The 18,310-nt window shown below is 50.2% G+C and overlaps 1 protein-coding gene across 1 annotated transcript; it reads left to right on the forward strand.

The window, feature by feature from the left end:
- The first annotated feature begins 4,442 nt into the window (after nucleotides 1-4,442).
- Nucleotides 4,443-15,378, forward strand: DDRGK1 (DDRGK domain containing 1). The gene is made up of 9 exons (XM_030847537.3): nucleotides 4,443-4,630; nucleotides 5,848-6,054; nucleotides 7,259-7,371; nucleotides 7,600-7,701; nucleotides 10,827-10,949; nucleotides 11,281-11,319; nucleotides 13,944-14,000; nucleotides 14,530-14,578; nucleotides 14,909-15,378. The coding sequence occupies exons 1-9, from the start codon at nucleotides 4,462-4,464 to the stop codon at nucleotides 15,073-15,075; spliced, it is 1,026 nt and encodes a 341-aa protein (XP_030703397.2). The 5' UTR covers nucleotides 4,443-4,461; the 3' UTR covers nucleotides 15,076-15,378.
- Nucleotides 15,379-18,310: the final 2,932 nt, after the last annotated feature.

Raw genomic sequence — 18,310 nt, forward strand, 5'->3', positions numbered from 1 at the left:
GGGGCCCCGGGCGCTAGAAGGGAGGAGAAGGGCTCAGCCCTCCTGCGTCGGATTTTTTGGGGTCTTCCCAACGCTGGAGGTTGTGTAAGCCGAGACCAGTTCCTCCCGCAAAGAGACGCTCTCCTCAAGGTCAGAAGAGACCGTTCCAGCCACCTGCCCCACCCCTGCTTTCGCCCCTCTCTGGAACAGGGACACCGAGGAAGCAAAGAAGCCCAGCGTACCTACCTCGAGGCTGGTGATGAACTGCCTAGGCTCTGGACGATTCGCCTTAACCGCGGGCACTCTAAAGCTGTCTCTGGAAACTGTTTCCTTCTGGACAAGGGCCCCCAAACCTGGGTCTTTATCCTGACCTCACCTTCAGCCTCGCTTCCTTAGCTCCTCCTTGCTTGCCAGCTCTGACTATGATCTTAAACTTGGCATAGCCTAAATCTAGCCCGGTCTTTTCCCCTATCTTCCAGATTTGCGACTTCAGCATTTCGACTCCCTTATTACCTCATCCCTCCAGTCCTTTAAGTCCATCATCCCTTCTCAGCCACATCTTTTCATCCCTAACACAGCAAAGAGTAGAAAGTGCCCCAGCAGACCCACCTGTGCGATAGGCCTTGACCCACTGCTGACACCCACACTGGGCAATTCAGCTGTCTCCCTCCTTCATGGACTCAGCAACCAAAGGTTAACAGTAAGGGCAGATTCAGGGCCAGCTCTACTCCTGGTGAGGCAACTCCTGTCAGAGGAGTGTCATCGGAAGTCTGGAGGACTGTCAATGCCTGTATGAGTTATTTTCGTTAATGTTAAAGACTTCTAATAATCTGGATGATTTTTTTTTTTTAGATCCCAGAATTTGTCCTCGGGGTGGGGGGGTGGAAATCGCATTGCTCAATGACTTTACCATAGCGGGAGTATTGCATAGGCCAGAAGCCCTCACTGTGTCCTAAGGCAGGTCTGAAGCTTCCCATTCTACCATGTGATCCCTTTCTACCATGTGATTTGCAAGGCTCCTTGGAGTTGGCCTGAGAAGTAGTGGGTTACATCAGGAAGTGGTTGCCTTCCCTCTAGGTCATTTGTCTTCCTAATTCATGAAGTCATGGTGAATCTTCAGGGAGGTGGAGGGGCAGAAGAGGTTCCCGTCAGCAAAGCCGACCTCCTGACTGTTGAAAGCTTCAGCTACAGGGTTATTAAGCATGGAGTATTGGAAATGAGTATTCACTTTAGATAGACCTCACTCTAAATCTGAAGGTCTTGGGGAATTCCCTGGCTGTCCAGTGATTAGGACTCTGTGCTTTCACTGCCGAAGACCCGGCTTCAGTCCCTGGTCAGGGAACTAAGATCCCACAAGCCAATAAATAAATAGTAAATAGATAAATAAATCTGAAGGTCTTGGAGCCCAAGAGCTTGGCAGGGTGGGGGAGAGGGGAGGAAGGAGATGTGTGAATACCTAAAATTGTATGCAGAAGTTTCTGTATGTGTGATCTTTAGTTAGGATCCTTGGTTGCAAGTAACAGAAATCCTCTTAGGCAACAACAAAACAAAAAAGAAATGTATCGATTGCTTCACTTAACTGGTGAGCCAACGTAAATAGTTTCTTAGTTTCTCTGAGCAGAAAGGAAGGGGACTGCATTATTCATTCATTAAGTAGCCTATGCCAGAATTAAAATGTAAATTTTTTTTAATTATTATTTTTTTAATTTTTGGCTGGGGTTGGGTCTTCATTGCTGCGTGCAGTCTTTCTCTAGTTGCGGCGAACGGGGGCTACTCCAGTGTAGTGCGTGGGCTTCTCATTGCGATGGCTTTTCTTTGTTGTGGAGCATGGGCTCTAGGTGCGTTGGCTTCAGCAGTTGTGGCACATGGGCCCAGTAGTTGTGGCTAGCGGGCTCTAGAGCACAGCTCAGTAGTCGTGGCGCACGGGCTTAGTTGCTCCACAGCATGTGGGATCTTCCCGGACCAGGGCTCGAAGCCATGTCCCCTGAATTGGCAGGCGGATTCTTAACCACTGCGCCACCAGGGAAGTCCCTAAAATGTAAATTTTTATTTCCTTTAGCAAGGAATATGACAGAAGATCTCTTTGGAATTGCACTTCTGTCATTGTGGAGGAAACCAAGTTAAGCAAAGAAGGACAATTCTTGCCCTCGAAGGAGATTGTCAGGTCCTATCAATTCTGCCTCTGAAATAGTTCTTGAATCAGTCCCCTCCTCACCAGTCCAATGCTACTGTCATGAATCCAGCCCTGTTCTGTTCTTACCTGGACCAGGGCAGCAGCTGTCTCACTGTTGTTCTCCCTGCCATCTTCCACCCCACTCAGTCTGCCCACAAACCTTAAGCAACATGCTTAGGGTCCAGGACCCTGACAATCTGAGAACTCCAAATGAAAGCTGTGAAAGTGATATAATCTGAGGCAGCAAGGAAGTTATATCTATTGACAGTTTCTTGTTTCACCCTTTCAAACAACTTTCTGTGCACATGCAAATTACACACAAAAATGTATCAAGTCTTAATTTTTACTTTTTAACAATATTTTTTATTATGGAAAATTTCAAACTTGCACAAAAATGTCAAACTTACCAAAAAAAAAAAAAGCAGTATAATGAGCCCCTGTATAACCACTGACCAGCTTTAACGATTATCAACATTTATATGTTTTAAAAGCACTGTCCTGCCCTTTTTGCTTGTTTATAAATTATGAACTATTTCAAAATTACAGAAAATCATAAATGCTCAAGTTCCCACCATTCCAATTTAACATATGTTAAAGTGTTAACATGTGTCCATATTTTTTCAAATCCTCCCCTATACACACATCATGGGTCCTGGGATCTTTATGTCATCATACACACAAAATCTTCATACTACTGTAATAGCAAATTCCTAGTAGTTTAATTGTTCTTTGCTTTTTAAAAAATCTTGAGTTTACATCCTGTCCCTAGGTTTTTTTTACACAACTTTATTGAGGTAGAATTTGTCCCCAGTTTTTTGTTTGTTGGTTTTTTTTTTTTTTTTTTTTTGGCTGCACCACGTGGCATGTGGGATTTTAGTTCCCAGACCAGGGATCGAACCCGCGCCCTCTGCATTGGAAGTGCTGAGTCTTAACTACTGCCAGGGAAGTCCCAGTTTTGTTTTTCTTTTTTAACAGTGTCAAGAATTAAAAGAAAATTTAAATTCCCTGTGAGTATTTAATTTCCTAGTGCTCACTATGGAAAACTGGATCAATAATTCTTGTACAACCCAATAAGTTACTTTAAAATTGCAAGTCTGAGTACAAAAGTATATTACAATTTATTTTTTTTTAAGATTTGGTCTCTACTTTTATTTATTTATTTATTTATTTATTTATTTATTTTTGCGGTACGCGGGCCTCTCACGGTCGTGGCCTCTCCCGCTGTGGAGCGCAGGCTCCGGACGCGCAGGCTCAGCGGCCATGGCTCACGGGCCCAGCCGCTCCGCAGCACGTGGGATCCTCCCGGACCGGGGCACGAACCCATGTCCCCTGCATCGGCAGGCAGATTCTCAACCACTGCGCCACCAGGGACGCCCTGGTCTCTACTTTTAATGAGATCAGATGTCACAGATATATGCAAAGCTCTGCTGTTAATGCCATCCAACTTCTTCCCTCCCCAAAGGTAACTGCTATTCTGAAGTTGGTATGTATCATTCCCAAGCATCTTTTTTACTTTTTCTGCATATGTGTGCTTCCATAAACACTGTGGTATTATTTAGTGCTTTTAAAACATACATAAATGTCACGCTGCACATAATCATTTGCAATAATTTCCACTTAACTTTTTTTACTCCCCCAGAATTCATTTTAAAGTTAAAAATTAGGGCCTCTCATTTGCAGCAACACGGATGCAACTAGAGATTATCATACTAAGTGAAGTAAGTCAGAAAGAGAAAGCCAAATACCATATATCTCTTATATGTGGAATCTAATATATGACAAGTGAGCCTATCTATGAAACAGAAACAGACTCACAGACATATAGAACAGACTTGTGGTTGTCAAGGGGGAGGGGTTGGGGGAGGGATGGAGTGGGAGGTTAGGGTTAGCAGATGTAAGCTATTATTGATATATATGGAATAGATAAACAAGCTCCTACCTTCTGTGTTCCTATAGCACAGAGAACTATATTCAGTATCCTATGATAAACCATAATGGAAAAGAATATTAAAAAAAAAAAAAGTAGGGAATTCCCTGGCAGCCCAGTTGTTAGGACTCTGCTTTTACTGCCAAGGACACAAGTTCAATCCCTGGCTGGGGAACTAAGATCCTGCAAGTTGCGCAGCAAGGCCAAAAAAAAAAAAGGATATATATGTATAGCTGAATCACTTTGCTATACAGCTAATTCATTCATTCATTCATTGCTGTACAGCATATTGAGAAAAAAATTAGGGCCTCTAAATTAAGTGTGCGGCCTGGGCGGGGCCCAGTGGTGGGCGGAGCCTAGATTGGGAAACGGGAGGGGCCGCATGGGCGTTAGGCGGGGTCTGGGAGATCCCGGGCCTCAGGCTGGACGCGCTGGCTGGTTCCATCTGGAAGCCGTTGTCATGGTGGCCCCGGTGGTGTACTTGGTGGCGGCGGCTCTGCTTGTCGGCCTTATCCTCTTCCTGACTCGCAGCCGGAGCCGGGTGGTAGCAGGTAGGAGATGTCGCCACGCCATGGCCGGTGGTGCCGCGCGTTCTCTGACTCCGGAGCCTCTGTAGGCCGTCGAGCCGCGACTCCTGCGCATGCGCCGGCTTGCCTGGCTGGGCTGACGAGATAGCCGCGCCTTTCGCGGCAGGCAGGCTGCGTGCAGGCGCATACGTGCGCGAAGGGGGATCAGCGGGGAGCCGCAGAGCAGGATTGCGGCTCGGGGACAGAGTAGCAGGGTACCTACGCCTTTCTCCTGGCCCCCAAAGAAAGCCTTGCCTCATCTCTCCCCTCACCCCTTGGCACTGCAGAAGGGCCAGGCCCTGACGGGCACTCACATCCCTCCTCCGGGCAGCCCTTCTCTGCGCCAGTTGGGGGATCCACAGGGGTTTCCCATCCCTCCCAGGCTGGCTCCAGAGCAGCTGACAGGAGGGGGAACCTAAGTTTTCTACCTACCCACGAGCTGAACAGAGCATGAGGTGGCTCCAGGAAGCTCTCCTTCACTCTCAAGGAGAATACCCATGCGGCCATGCACCTTCCTCCTTGTTTTGCACCCCGCCCGGAAGTCCATGTCATCCTCCAGGGCACAGAACAGATACACCTGTCATCCTCCATCCTGCCCCCCTCCCCATGATTTCTTATCAGGATATGGGTTTGTGTATATGTCTCTTCCCCTCCTTGGACCCACAAGCTACTTAAGAGCATCTGTGGGGGCGGGGGCGGGCACAGAGAAGCTGAGGTAAGGCAAATAGCCAACAAATCTTCCTGAGAGGAGAGACCCAGCCCTCGGGTGTGCTCTCTGATTGGGGTGCCAGATAAAACCATGGCAGGTGGTGTTAGGCAACAGATAAATGCAGTCCTGCCGTGGGCATTCAGATGAGGTCTGGAGAGGTCAAGGTGGGCTTCCTAGAGGAGGTACAGCTTCAGCTCCATCTTGCAGGGTGGTAGTTTCCTGACAGGTCACCTGGAAAAGTGGGTCCTTGGGAGGAAAGAGAGAAGCAGCACAGGTGGGAGGGATGGGGTGATCTTGCTGCATAGGACCAAGGTCTGGGTTTAGGTTATGAAGGCCTCCACAGTCAGGCTGAGAAATTGGGACTTTGTGCTGTGGGCAGCGGGAGCCTGGAGGAAGTTGAGCAGAGGAGGGTGAGGCTTCCAGGACGCTGTTCCCCCTGCCATGAGGTGGTTTGGGCTGCCGGACAGAATCATGGTTCTTCTCTTCCCTACAGCTGTCCAAGAGCCTTTGCACAATGAGGAGGAGGCAGTAGTAGCAGGCCGAGTGGCCCAGCCTCAGCCCCTGGAGCCCGAGGAGCAGAGAACTGGGGGCAGGCCCCGGCGCCGCAGGGACCTGGGCAGCCGCCTGCAGGCCCAGCGTCGAGCTCAGCGGGTGGCCTGGGCAGAAGTAGCTGAGAATGAGGGGGAGGCCGTCATCCCAGGTGAGAGGGGCCCAGCCTGGTGGAGAAAGGGCCTGGGTTAGAGGGTGAGAGAACCCTCAAAGCTGGGCAGAAGAGTGGGGTGTGAGCCATAGTGTGGGAGGGATATCTGGGAGCCATAGGATACAGTTAGGGGAGACTTAGGATCCAGCCTTTGCTTCCGGGGACTAGCAGCTCTGGATCCTGATCCCTATTCCATTGAGCCAACCCCCTCTTCCTTCATTTTGGCTCTCAGTGCCCAAACAGGAGGGCAGGAGTCTTCTTTTATTTATTTATTTATTTTTGTCTGCACTGGGTCTTCATTGCTGCGTGCGGGCTTTCTATAGTTGCGGCGAGCGGGGGCTACTCTTCGTTGCGGTGCTCGGGCTCATTGTGGTGGCTTCTCTTGTTGCAGAACAAGGGCTCTAGGCACATGGGCTTCAGTCGTGGCGGCACGTGGGCTCAGTAGTTGTGACTCATGGGCTCTAGAGTGCAGGCTCAGTAGTTGTGGCACACGGGTGTAGTTGCTCCGGATGTGTGGGATCTTCCCAGACCAGGGATCTAACCTGTGTTCCCTGCATTGGCAGACGGATTCTTAACCACTGCACCACCAGGGAAGTCCAAGGGCAGGAGTCTTTAGATTGACCTAGAGAGTTCTTCAGTCCACTCCTTTTTTTATTATTATTATTTTTTTGCGGTACGCGGGCCTCTCACTGTTGTGGCCTCTCCCGTTGTGGGACACAGGCTCCGGACGCGCAGGCTCAGCGGCCATGGCTCACGGGCCCAGCCGCTCCGCGGCATGTGGGATCTTCTCGGACCGGGGCACGAACCCGTGTCCCCTGCATCGGCAGGCGGACTCTCAACCACTGCACCACCAGGGAAGCCCAGTCCACTCCTTCTATTCCAGCACTCTCCTTGTGTGGGTACACTCATTTCCTGAGGGCTTAACCCTTGGGTTAGAGTGCTTTCTTTATGGCTATGCAGATCTTAAGTTATCATCTGTTTTCTTGCCCCATGGTTCCCTCCCTCCTCCCCCACACCTAACACACACCCCCCCAGATGAATATCTGCGTGGCAGGGGCCTCTAGAGGGCAGAGCTGGGCTAGTGGTATTTGCAAGTGAGTGGAAGGAGACCCCCCATAAGGAGAGGTACAAGGGGTAGGGTGTATCCATCATCATCAGTCCTCCATGGCCAGGACCTGAAGTGTCTTTCTCTGACCATACTCAGCCCAAGAGGAAGAAGACATCGAGAAGCCAGTGGAAACTCACCTGTTAGGGAAAATCGGAGCTAAGAAACTGCGGAAGCTGGAGGAGAAACAAGCACGAAAAGCCCAGCGTGAGGCAAGCAGGAGGGATGGGGTGCAGCTCTGAGAAGTGGGAAAGAGTCTTCTAAATGGCAGACCCTCCCCTCGAGGCTCTTTGCATGCCGGGCTGGTATTTGATGCTTGCCTGTCTCTGTCTCCTGCAACGTTGGTCTGTGGCCAGGCCTTGCCTGGCCTGGCCTGTTTGGGAGGTGGGCAAACTCTAGCTGGGGGTGGAGATGTGCCCCCCATGAAGGCCTTTCTCCAGGCAGAGGAGGCTGAGCGTGAGGAGAGGAAACGCCTTGAGTCGCAGCGTGAGGCAGAATGGAAAAAGGAGGAGGAGCGGCTTCGCTTGGAGGAGGAACAGAAGGTGAGCCAGGCCCCTGATGCTGACTTCTGACAGCTGCCCAGGCAGCCTTGATACCCATGCCGCTTCCCAACACCTCCAGCCTAGAAGAGGGGCCTTGAGCCAGGTGCAGGCCCTGGTTTATTTGGTCCCTGAGCTCTAGGCACAGCCTCTGTAAAGCTGCTGCTGAAAAGTGAGCCTGAGACTGAAATTTGTGCATGTGATTTATTGGACACACCTGAAGCATTTGAAGAACATTGAGGCAGAGTGGCTAAAGCAGGGTAAGGAAGAAGGAAAGGGGTCAGAGAGGTAAGGTGGCAGAGGGGGGGTTCTGGATCCTAAGGGTCTTGAGGCTGTTAAAGGGCATTGTAAGAGATGGTGGATTGTATCTGTACCAGGTTCTGTTTGGGGCCTGGCATAGAGAAGATGCTCAGGGAATGGAGGCCACTGCAGTAAGGGTGGTGAATCAACCTTTGTTTGCCAGGTGCTTCCTTCCTTCTGAGAATCAGGTGCTGAAGAAAGGCAACATCACAAAGATGTGGGGTATATAGGGTGAGAGCCAGGGCTGCCCAGCTGGGAAGACCCCATAGCGTGGTGCCTTTGGCCTCTACTGGCCCTATTGTCCAGGGACACTGGATGGCAGGAAGCCTGGCTATGGGTGCTATAGTGGATGGGCTGGAACACAGCAGAGGGGAGGCATTAGTTGAGAGAGTTTTTTACCTTTCTGAATATTGAACTTAATAATGCACCTTAAATATTCTGGGACTCTTCTCCCCTGCACCCCAGATTCCCTTATTATTAACATCATGCCTTACTGTGGTATATTTCTCACAACTAATATTAATACATTATTATTAAGTGAATTTGACACATTATTGGGATTTCATTAGCTTTTCCCAAATATCCTTTTTCTTTCCCAGGGTTCCATCCAGGATACCACATTACACTTAGTTGTCATATCTCCTTAGGTTCCTCTGGCTTGTGACAGTTTCTCAGACTTTCTTTGCTTTTGATGATCTTGACAGTCTTGTGACCTGTTGGGCAAGTACTTTGTAAAATGTCTCTCTATTTGCGTTTGGCTTATGTTATTGTCACGGTTAGACTGGGGGTTATAGATTTCTGGGAGGAAGACCGGAGGTGAAGTGTCATCCTCACCACAACATAGCAAGGGTACATGTTATCAACTTGACTTATCACTAGTATGTTAACCTTGATCACCTGGCTAAGGTTATATTTGCCAGATTTCTCCATTTCCCATGCTTCTTTGGAAACAAGTCACTGCACAGCCCACACTTAAGGGGTAGGGAGCTATGCTCCACCTTCTTAAGAGGAGAGTATTTACATAAAGTATTTGGAATTCTTTTGTACAGATTTATCTTTTTTTCTTTATTTATTCAATTGTTTTATTTTTTTAAAGCAATTTAAAAATTTTTTTTCCTTTTTTAATTAATTTATTTTTTGGCTGCATTGGGTGTTCATTGCAGTGCACAGGCTTCTCATTGCGGTGGCTTCTCTTGTTGTGGAGCACAGGCCCTAGAGCGCACAGGCTTCAGTAGTTGCGGCACATGGGCTCAGTAGTTGTGGCTTGTGGGCTGTAGAACACAGGCTCGGTAGTTGTGGCGCGTGGGCTTAGTTGCTCCACGGCATGTGGCATCTTCCTGGACCAGGGCTCGAACCCATGTCCCCTGCATTGGCAGGCGGATTCTTAACCACTATGCCACCAGGGACGTCCCCAATTGTTTATTTGTATCCACATGGACTTATGGATATTTATTTGAACTTTGTATTATAATCCAAATGCTATCAGGTTTTTTTTTCCCCACCACGCCACGTGGCTTGTGGGATCTTAGTGCTCCAACCAGGGATTGAACCTGGGCCCTCAGCAGTGAAAGTGCGAAGTCCTAACCACTGGGCCACCAGGGAAGTCCCATCCAGTGCTATCTTATTTACTTTTTTGCTTAGATTGTTCCAGCTTTGGCCACTGGGAGCTCTTTTAGTTGGCTCCTGTGTACCTTTGACATACCCTTATTGTTTAGTTTTTTTAAAGTAGTTTCTTACTCTTGACACTGCAAAATGCTCCAGGCTCATCTTGTATATTCCGTGTCCCAGCTTTAGCTTCATGTTTAAAATAGATCGTTCTGAGAATTCTGGAAAATGGGTTGATTTGGGGCGAGACTGTTGCAGTAGGTTGTGCTGGTGATAGAATGACATGGGTGGATCAAGTTTTCCAGAAGTTAAAGAAAGAAGTGGTAGATGGGGCCTCATTTCTGACCAGGGCATCTGGCCAGATGGTTGTGTGATTCACTGAGCCAGGGGCCCAGGAGGAGTACCAGATGTGTGGGGAGTAGATCACAGGGTCTTTCTGGGACATAATCAATTTGAGGTGCCTGTGAGACAGCCCAGTGGGTGTGCCACTTGGGCAGTCGTGCGTTTGCAAGGAGAGATTTGGATGGGGATACAACTGTGGCAGCCACTGGCAAGGACATATTGTTGATGCTGTGGGCATGGTGAGGTGGCCCAGAGAGTGAAGGAGAAAGAAGGGACAGGGCAGAGTGATGGAGGAGGCGGGAAGAATGGCCCAAGGAACAGGAGGAAATCCAGGAGAGGGTAGGGTCTGGATGCCAAAGGAGGGAAGAAAGGATGGTTGGCTCTGCCCCAGACCACTGAGAAGACAGGGGTATGAGGCCTGATGGTTGTCCTTTGGCTTTTGTGGTTGGAGGACATGGGTGAGACCATAGCAGGACTTGTTTTGGTAGAGCTGAGTATGCAGAAGCCAGATTGGAGTGGGCTGGAGGGATGGCTGATTGGTGGGAAAGGGAAACTGGGTGTTTGTTCACGAAGTTTGGACGTGACAGGACAGGAAGTGGGAGGGGAGGTGACTGGAGGATATTATGGGGGAGTTCATGGCAGGATTTTCAGGGAAAGGGGAGCTGAGCAGCATTCATCTGGGAGGTGATGGAACTGATTGAGAAGAGGGATCCTGCTGTTCAGCTTAGGGGCCAGAGGGATCAAGGTCTTAAAGGAGCTCTGTCCCTGAGAAAGGGCTGGTCTGGATGCTCTGCTGCCCTGTGGGGGCAGCAGAGACCAGAACAGGATAGCGTGGGCACTCACCCCAAAATATCTGACTCTTGCCTCTTCTGTGTCCACAGGAGGAGGAGGAGAGGAAAGCCCGGGAGGAGCAGGCCCAGCGGGAGCATGAAGAGTATCTGAAACTGAAGGAGGCCTTCGTGGTGGAGGAAGAGGGTGTGGGCGAGACCATGACTGAGGAGCAGGTGGGCCCACCGCCCCTAGGAAACCCCTCCCTGTGCCCAAAAAGATGAGCCACCCCGTCCCAGACACCCCGCTGCTCCCCTCCTGCCTCCCCATTCAGACAGTGAGAGGCGGGTGGGCATCAGGATCAGCAGGCTCTAGCGGCTGAGACCTTGTCTTTGGGAGAAGTGGCACCTCGATCCCCACACCACAGGAGGCTCTACTGCTTACGCAGGTGGTTGGACAGGCACACAGGCATGGCAGGCAGGTGGCACTCAGATGGGCAGGTGTGTAGGCATAGACCCTGTGGCCCCTGCCAGGGGGATACTCACCTTGATTTCTCTGCTCCTCTAGTCCCACAGCTTCCTGGCCGAGTTCATCAACTACATTAAGGTAAGAAGCCACAGAGCAGAACCTGGGTGTCAGCTGCCTGCTTCTTGTGTGCATGTTGGATGCATCTTCAGGGCCTGGAGGGAGTAGGCCTGAGCGGGGGCTGCAGGTGTTTCACTCAAGCTCATGCAGGAGTGGGCAGGTGGAAAAAGAGAGGCTGAGCTTCTGGGCTCCTGGCCAGGAGAGTCCCTTCTCCTCTGACCCCAAAGGTGGAGAAGGACCTGGTCTGTGTGGGAGGTGCGAGTCTATGATCGCTTCCTCACGCTTAGGGTTTGACAGTTTCCCTGCTCTTTAGACCCCATGCTCAGTGAGTCACTGTGTTTTCAAGTTTCTTCATGCGTGTTTTCTGCCAGTTCTGTCATACTGAGGCTCTACTGAGGTGAAACAAGCATCCCCTGCCATGTGTTCCCAACCAGTAACTTGGGTCTTCCAGGGGATATAGGATGATGTTTCCTTTGGAACCTGGGACAGGGCAGCAGGTGTGCCCCCTTCTGTCTACAGCTGTAGCACAGGCCTCCCGGATACTGCTCCGGGTTGCGTTGCATAAGCACGTCCTGCTCTGCTTTGCTGCTAAGCAACTTCTCCTCTCCCACAAAGGATGCGATGAGGGGAGAGGTTTTCAAGTGCAGCTCAGGGGTGCAGAGGCGGCTGAGGGAAGGAATGCAGAGGGAGCGGAGGTGGTGGTGGGAGTGGTAACCAGGGGCGCCAAGGAGCCGGGGGCTTGCTAACCCTCCCCCACCTCTCCCAGAAGAGAGCAGGGTTTAGACACCTCCCAGCTGGCGAGGGGCTAGGCTCACAGCTGGGGACCAGGGCTCCCGAGAGGGAGAAGGCTCCCTCAGACTGCCGCCATTCCCCTCTGATGGAGCCCATTCTCCACCCTGGCACACTTGATTGAGGGCTGCAACCCTGGGAAGGGTATCTCACACTTTCCTGCTGCTGTTTGGAGCTCACTGTCCCCACCTACCCAGTGGGCAGCAATGTAGTCCTGAGTCTCTCCTCCAGGAAGCCCTCCTTCATCAGCTTCAGGTCCCCCTCTCCAAGGCAGAGGCCTGAGAAAAGGTACCCAGGGCAGTGCCAGCCCTCGCTCTCAGCACCTCTCTGGAGGGGCCATTTTCTGGGGGTTCTCCAAACTGTTTTGGAGTTTAGAAGTCTCTCCAGCCTGTGCTAGCTGATTCTCCCAGAGCTGCTGTCTGCAGGGAGAAGGAGAACTTCCAAAATTCAGCCTGCCCACCTTCCTCTTGGCTCCAAGGGGATGGGCTCTTTCGTCTTAGAGTTTCAGAACTGGAGGGACATTTCTGTGAGCAGCAGTTATGTGCACAGGCATAGCTTGCTCTTGTTACTCCACTCTTCTTTCTGATTGAGGCTGGGTTGGTTGGTTTGTTTTTCCAAACATACTTTTGGCCCCAGCAGCCCCTCAGGCCAGGTTTTCAGGGACCACCTGGGGGACTCCATATTCTCACTCTGAGCTGTCGCTCGGAGCCCAGCACCCACTCCCTGCTTTGTAGGTAGAGGCCGGCTGGCCAGGTCACCTTGTGCTTGCCCACACTCTGGCGCAACTGCCACTCACTTGCCTCCCTGCTTACATATTCGGTTTGGCATTTCAAACAGTCACATGCCATCTGCAGCTGGGGCGGTATCACCGTGTCACTCCTACCCCAGCTCATTTGCTATGGAAGATTCACAGAAACGCAAAAGACCGCCTTCTCTCAAGTCATATGCTGTCTGTTTGCGGGGGAGGAGGGGGCAGGTGCATGCGTAGGGGCAGGTGCATGCGTAGGATCCAGCAGTGGACCCTCAGCTGCATCCCTGGGAACTAACCTTTCTCCTGAGGATGTGAGGGAGGCACGTGGCACATGGCTGTGTGTGGAAAGCACTGAGCAGTGTTATCAACAGTTATGTTAAGGGGGGGCTCATACGGTGTGAAGAGGATGGGTAAAAAGAAGTATGGGCGTGTCAGGGTTGTGGTACTCTCCAGGCCAGGGAGCATTGAGCAAAGGCGAGGCAAGAATGAGCTTCTACCGAGGCCCTGGCTTATTGGGGCCTTTTATCTGCTCTGTTCTTCTCCACATTCTTACATTCCTCCTGGCGGGGCTGTGAGCTATGTCTTTTTCAACATTGCTTCCCCAGCACCTTCTCAGTACCTTGTCCTGGCAGGTTCTCAGCAAATACAAGTTCTAGAAAAAGTTTTTTTAAATAGCTTTTGGTGACTGTCACCCCCCCCCCTTCATCTCTATGGTACTTCCCCTTCCAACCTGCCCAAGATGTTAGAAAGATACGTCTGATTGCAGAGGAGAAGGTGGCAGCTGTGCTTGGTTCTCCACTTGTGAGTCTTTCTCAGGGTTGTCTTCAGTCCAGGAGCCTGTGGGGCAGGTGGTAGTTTGGGGCAGATCTCTGCCCACAAGCAAGGGAATGAGAGAGGTTATGAATGTGTGTGTCTCTCCATATGGGTAGTTGGGAGAGTGCGTGAGTAGTGTGTGAAGGGAGCAAGGCTCTCCCATAGGAATCTGCACAGTGCTTATCCAGCCACCCAGAGCAGATCGGATCAGAATGCCAACTTCAGAGGGTTCCAGTGCTGAGAAGGATTTGCCCAAGCTTAGCCTCACTCCCTTTCCTCCTTTTGTTTGTAGCAGTCCAAGGTCGTGCTCTTGGAAGACCTGGCTTCCCAGGTGGGCCTGCGGACTCAGGTAAGCCCTACAAGGTGGCCTGTTACATGGAGTATGGCCATGGGGTCTGTGTGGCTGTAAGAGAGGGCCTGCCCTAAAGATGGAAAGTCTTGATGCCCCTTCCACCCTGCCCGCAACCAAGAATGAGTAGCGTGTAGGAATCTCTTGGCACCCCGGGAATCCTGCCTTTCTAACTAGTTGGAAAACAGGCAGGGAGAAAAAAGAAAAATGTCTAAACCCCATCACTCTTAACAGCCCAAATCCAGTTACCTTGACAGCTGTCTTACAACAGTCTATACCAGCCTTCTCGGCCAAATGTCACCAACGGTTCTCCCCTGGTTGGAAGAGAGACTCTCTCAGGGGTCCTGCAGGGTCCCAGGACCAGAGCCCTTTCTCTCTGGGTCCCTCCAAAGGAGAAACATGGAGTCACATTGCAGGGTGGCCATGAGAAGGAGAGGAGGAGATTTGGCTGTGGTGGGAGGGAGGTTGCGAGTGCCTTTTCTGGGGATGGCAGCACCCATCTCTGCTCTGAGAACTGTTCTCCTCATAGGACACCATAAACCGCATCCAGGACCTGCTGACTGAGGGAACTCTTACAGGTGAGAGGATAAGAATCAGTCATTACGGGCCCTGGCCTTGGGGAGTATCTAGCCATGTGGGGCTGCAGGGACTTATTGCAGAGGTAGGATGACCACCCCGGGTTGGGGGAGCAGTGTACTGAGGAGGGGGATGCAGTTACAAGGAGGACATGCTAAGGCCTGGGGATGGCTTTGAGTGACGAGGACAGGCAAGGAAGCCTGATTTGACTCACCTAGTCAAGATTGGATACAGCCAGGAAAGGCCAAGTAGACAGGCAGGAGGGGTGGGTGGGTGGGCATCCTCAGGTCAGGTGGGGAGGGCTCAGCCCCACAACCTGCATGTCCCCACAGGTGTGATTGACGACCGGGGCAAGTTCATCTACATAACCCCGGAGGAACTGGCTGCCATGGCTAACTTCATCCGACAGCGGGGCCGGGTATCCATCACCGAGCTTGCCCAGGCCAGCAACTCCCTCATCGCCTGGGGCCGGGAGCCCCCTGCCCAGGTCCCAGCCTGACCTAGCCCTTCCCTCTTGGACTCAGAGCTGGCATGGTCTAGCTGGCTATACATCTTTATCCCTCCCTTCCATCCTGGGGCAGTGATGGAGTGTGGCCAGGCAGTTATAGATTAAAGGTCTATGAGCACTGGTGAGCTTGGTGTGGCTTGGTGTGGCAGAAGGGGTGCTAGGTGAGCAGGTGAAAATCTCAGCCTCAGAATATATCTTGGGAGTGGGGGTGGGGTCCTTTGGAGGCAGATACAAGTTCTGTTCTTATCAAGCATGCATTCCTCCATTCATTCAATAAAAAGCGTTTACCCTGTTCCTTTGTGTCCTGCAAGCCCAGCCCCCAAGGCCTGGATGAGGTCTTACTCCTCCTCCCCTACTTTACCAGAGCCAAAGTGGGAATCCTCTTGGGCCACATCTCCCTGAACTGAGGAAGGAGTTCTCACCATGAGAGCCCTTAGGAAGAAGAGTTAATGAGAAGTGCCAAGGATAGAGTCCTAGGGAACATCAGCCTTAAGAGGGACGGAAGGGAGGTCAGGGAGGAGAGAGGCTGGGCCAGCTGCTTGTGGGACAGGGAGAAGAAAGGGGAAGACCCGTGTGAGCTGGATAGATGTGCAGTGGAGGGACATTGCTTCATATAGTACCTCACGTGAATTCAGCTCTACATCCTTGACAAAAAGTTTGAATGGTGTGGGTGATTCCACCCACTGGTGGATGTAAGGACCATATGCTCAAGAGTGGGTTGAGATGGGAGATGTGTGTCTCCTGTAGGGTCAGCACTCTGGTTCCTGTGAGCTGTTCATGGCATGAACTTCCTGCTGTGCTGAGGGTGAGGCATCTGTTTAAATGTGTATTTTTTATGCCAGATGGCCCCTAAACACAACCACCTACTTCCTCTAGTGCCTGGTGGAGAAGGGCAGCTTTCTGTTCTGGTCTAGGAGGAAACGGTCTGTGTAGATGGTGATGGGGAGACAGGACATCAGGCTCCGATAACAGAGCCTTCCTGAGGGATTGTCAAGGGTGATTTTGACTCATTTGATGCCATAAGCATAGACTATAGAACCTAAATTCCAAATAAGGCATAACTCTGCTACTTCTATCAGCGATAGACACTTGAAGTCACCTGGAGCTGGGAAGGGCCACATGCATTGTTTGGAAGGCCATTTGGGAGCCCACAGTCTAGTAAGAAGGAAGAAATAGACATAGATAACCACAGTAAGAGATAGAAAGATAAAATTCCAAAGAGAAAAGAAGAGCTTACAGTTAGAGCAGTGGTTCTCAGCCCTGGTTGCTCGTTAGAATCACGTGGGGAGTTTACCGCAGTCTCGTGCCAGGCTGCACCCTGGACCAGTTCAATCAGAATCTCGGGTTGGGGTCCAGGGAACATAAGTAAGAGATTACAATGTGTAGCCGAGGTTGAGAGCCAGTGAAGGAAGTGAGGGTGGGGTGGAAAGGCAGGCTGTAAAGTTGCAAGTAATGAAAATCCCCAGTGGAAGGAGCTTCTCTGGAAGAGCAAGACAGTAGCTCCAGGTCTCTTCCATCCTTTCCCTCAACCATCCTCAGCCACTGCCATCCACGTAGCAAGATGACTATGGCGGCCCAAGCCGCCACATTCTACATTCAGGACACTGCCCACAGGCCTGGAGTAAGAAAAAGGCACAACCCTTCCTCATATCCCAGAAGGCTTCTAAGACTCTGGGATATGAGGACTTCCTGGCAGTCCAGGACTTAGAAGGCTTCTAAGTCCCAGGGGCTTAGTGTAGAGGGGGAAAACCTATAACCCTTTGTGCATTATTTAGTAATCAATCTACTAGTCTAATAAAAGTATCAAATGAATAGTTCTTCAGATAGTAAGCGATTAACATTTTTCTAAATATGTACAAACTGTTTTAACAACTAATAAATGAAAACTTTCAGGTTTAACCACTTAGACAAATTTTCAAGTGTTTAAGCATTAATTATTACTTAAATATTTCTAAGCATTTAAACTCCCCAAATTAGTACAATTGACCCTTGAACAACACAGTGGGTTGGGAGCGCTGGCCCTCTGCACAGGCAAATATCTGCATATAAGTTATGGCTAGCTCTCTATACGGAAGTTCCTCCCTATCTGTGATTCTGCACCTGCGGATTCAACCAACCACAGATTGTGCTGTACTGTAGTATTTACTGCTGAAAAAAGTCTGCATGTAAGTGGATCCAAGCAGTTCAAACCCATGTTGCTCAAGGGTCAGCTGTATATGAAATTATTTTAAATACTTTTATACCTTAAAAAGTTGACCAGACACACATGGTATCATAGCGATTACACTCCTGATCTGTACATGTAATGCTAAAACTGATTATAAACATTTAAATACCATGGATTTCCATTTGCTTATTCACTAACTCCATTTTTATTTTTATTTTTTCCTGAGGGTACAGTTTTTACTTATCCTGGAGCACCAGGGTGGTTATTTCAGGTGGCTGAGAATATAAATGACTGAAGGATGGTGATTCAGAACCAGGGACCTATCTGAGTCCTCAGCCTGTTGTGTGGCTCCTCTTTCACAGATTTCCCCCTTCCATCAGGAACTCTAGACTGATGCTTCAACCAATCAGATAAGTTTTGATTTTTGTAACCCCTAAATTACACAGTGCTTGTTGTGCTAGTTCTAGGTGCCTTATCCTCACAGCCCAGCCCAACAGGTCTATTTTGAAAGCACTTTGCTCCCAATAGAGTCCAGTGTGGTTCAGTTAGGTTCTATCACTACTTTTTTTTTTTTTTTTGGCCGCACCGCACAGCATGCAGGATCTTAGTTCCCCGACCACGGATTGAACCCGTGTACCCCTGCAGTGGAAGCACAGATTCTTAACCGCTGGACTGCCAGGAAGTCCTACAACTTTTCTTTTTAAGGCACCTTCAAGGTATATTGACAAGCAGAGGTTGGAGAGCCATATAATAAACTTGTCTTATCAAAATGGTTGTTTACAAAATTGGTCAAGAGTTGGAAAATTATTAAGTACTAAGTATGAGGCAGGATGCTAAGCACCCCAGGGAATCACAGTAAACAAAACATGTCCCCATCCACAAGTGGGGGCAGGGCAATGCTATTAATGTAGCAGGGATACCACCCATCATTCAGCCAACAGGTGCACGGCCTGTAATTACAAGGTGAGGCCTTTTGGGCTGAGGAGAAGCCAGGTGTGCAGAATGTGAAGGTTTGTGCTTCACTGAGGGGCATGGAGTGTTGGGTGGAGGAAAGGAAAA

The sequence above is a fragment of the Globicephala melas genome, chromosome 15, assembly GCF_963455315.2.
Source record: "Globicephala melas chromosome 15, mGloMel1.2, whole genome shotgun sequence".
In the NCBI taxonomy this organism is placed as follows: Eukaryota; Metazoa; Chordata; class Mammalia; order Artiodactyla; family Delphinidae; genus Globicephala; species Globicephala melas.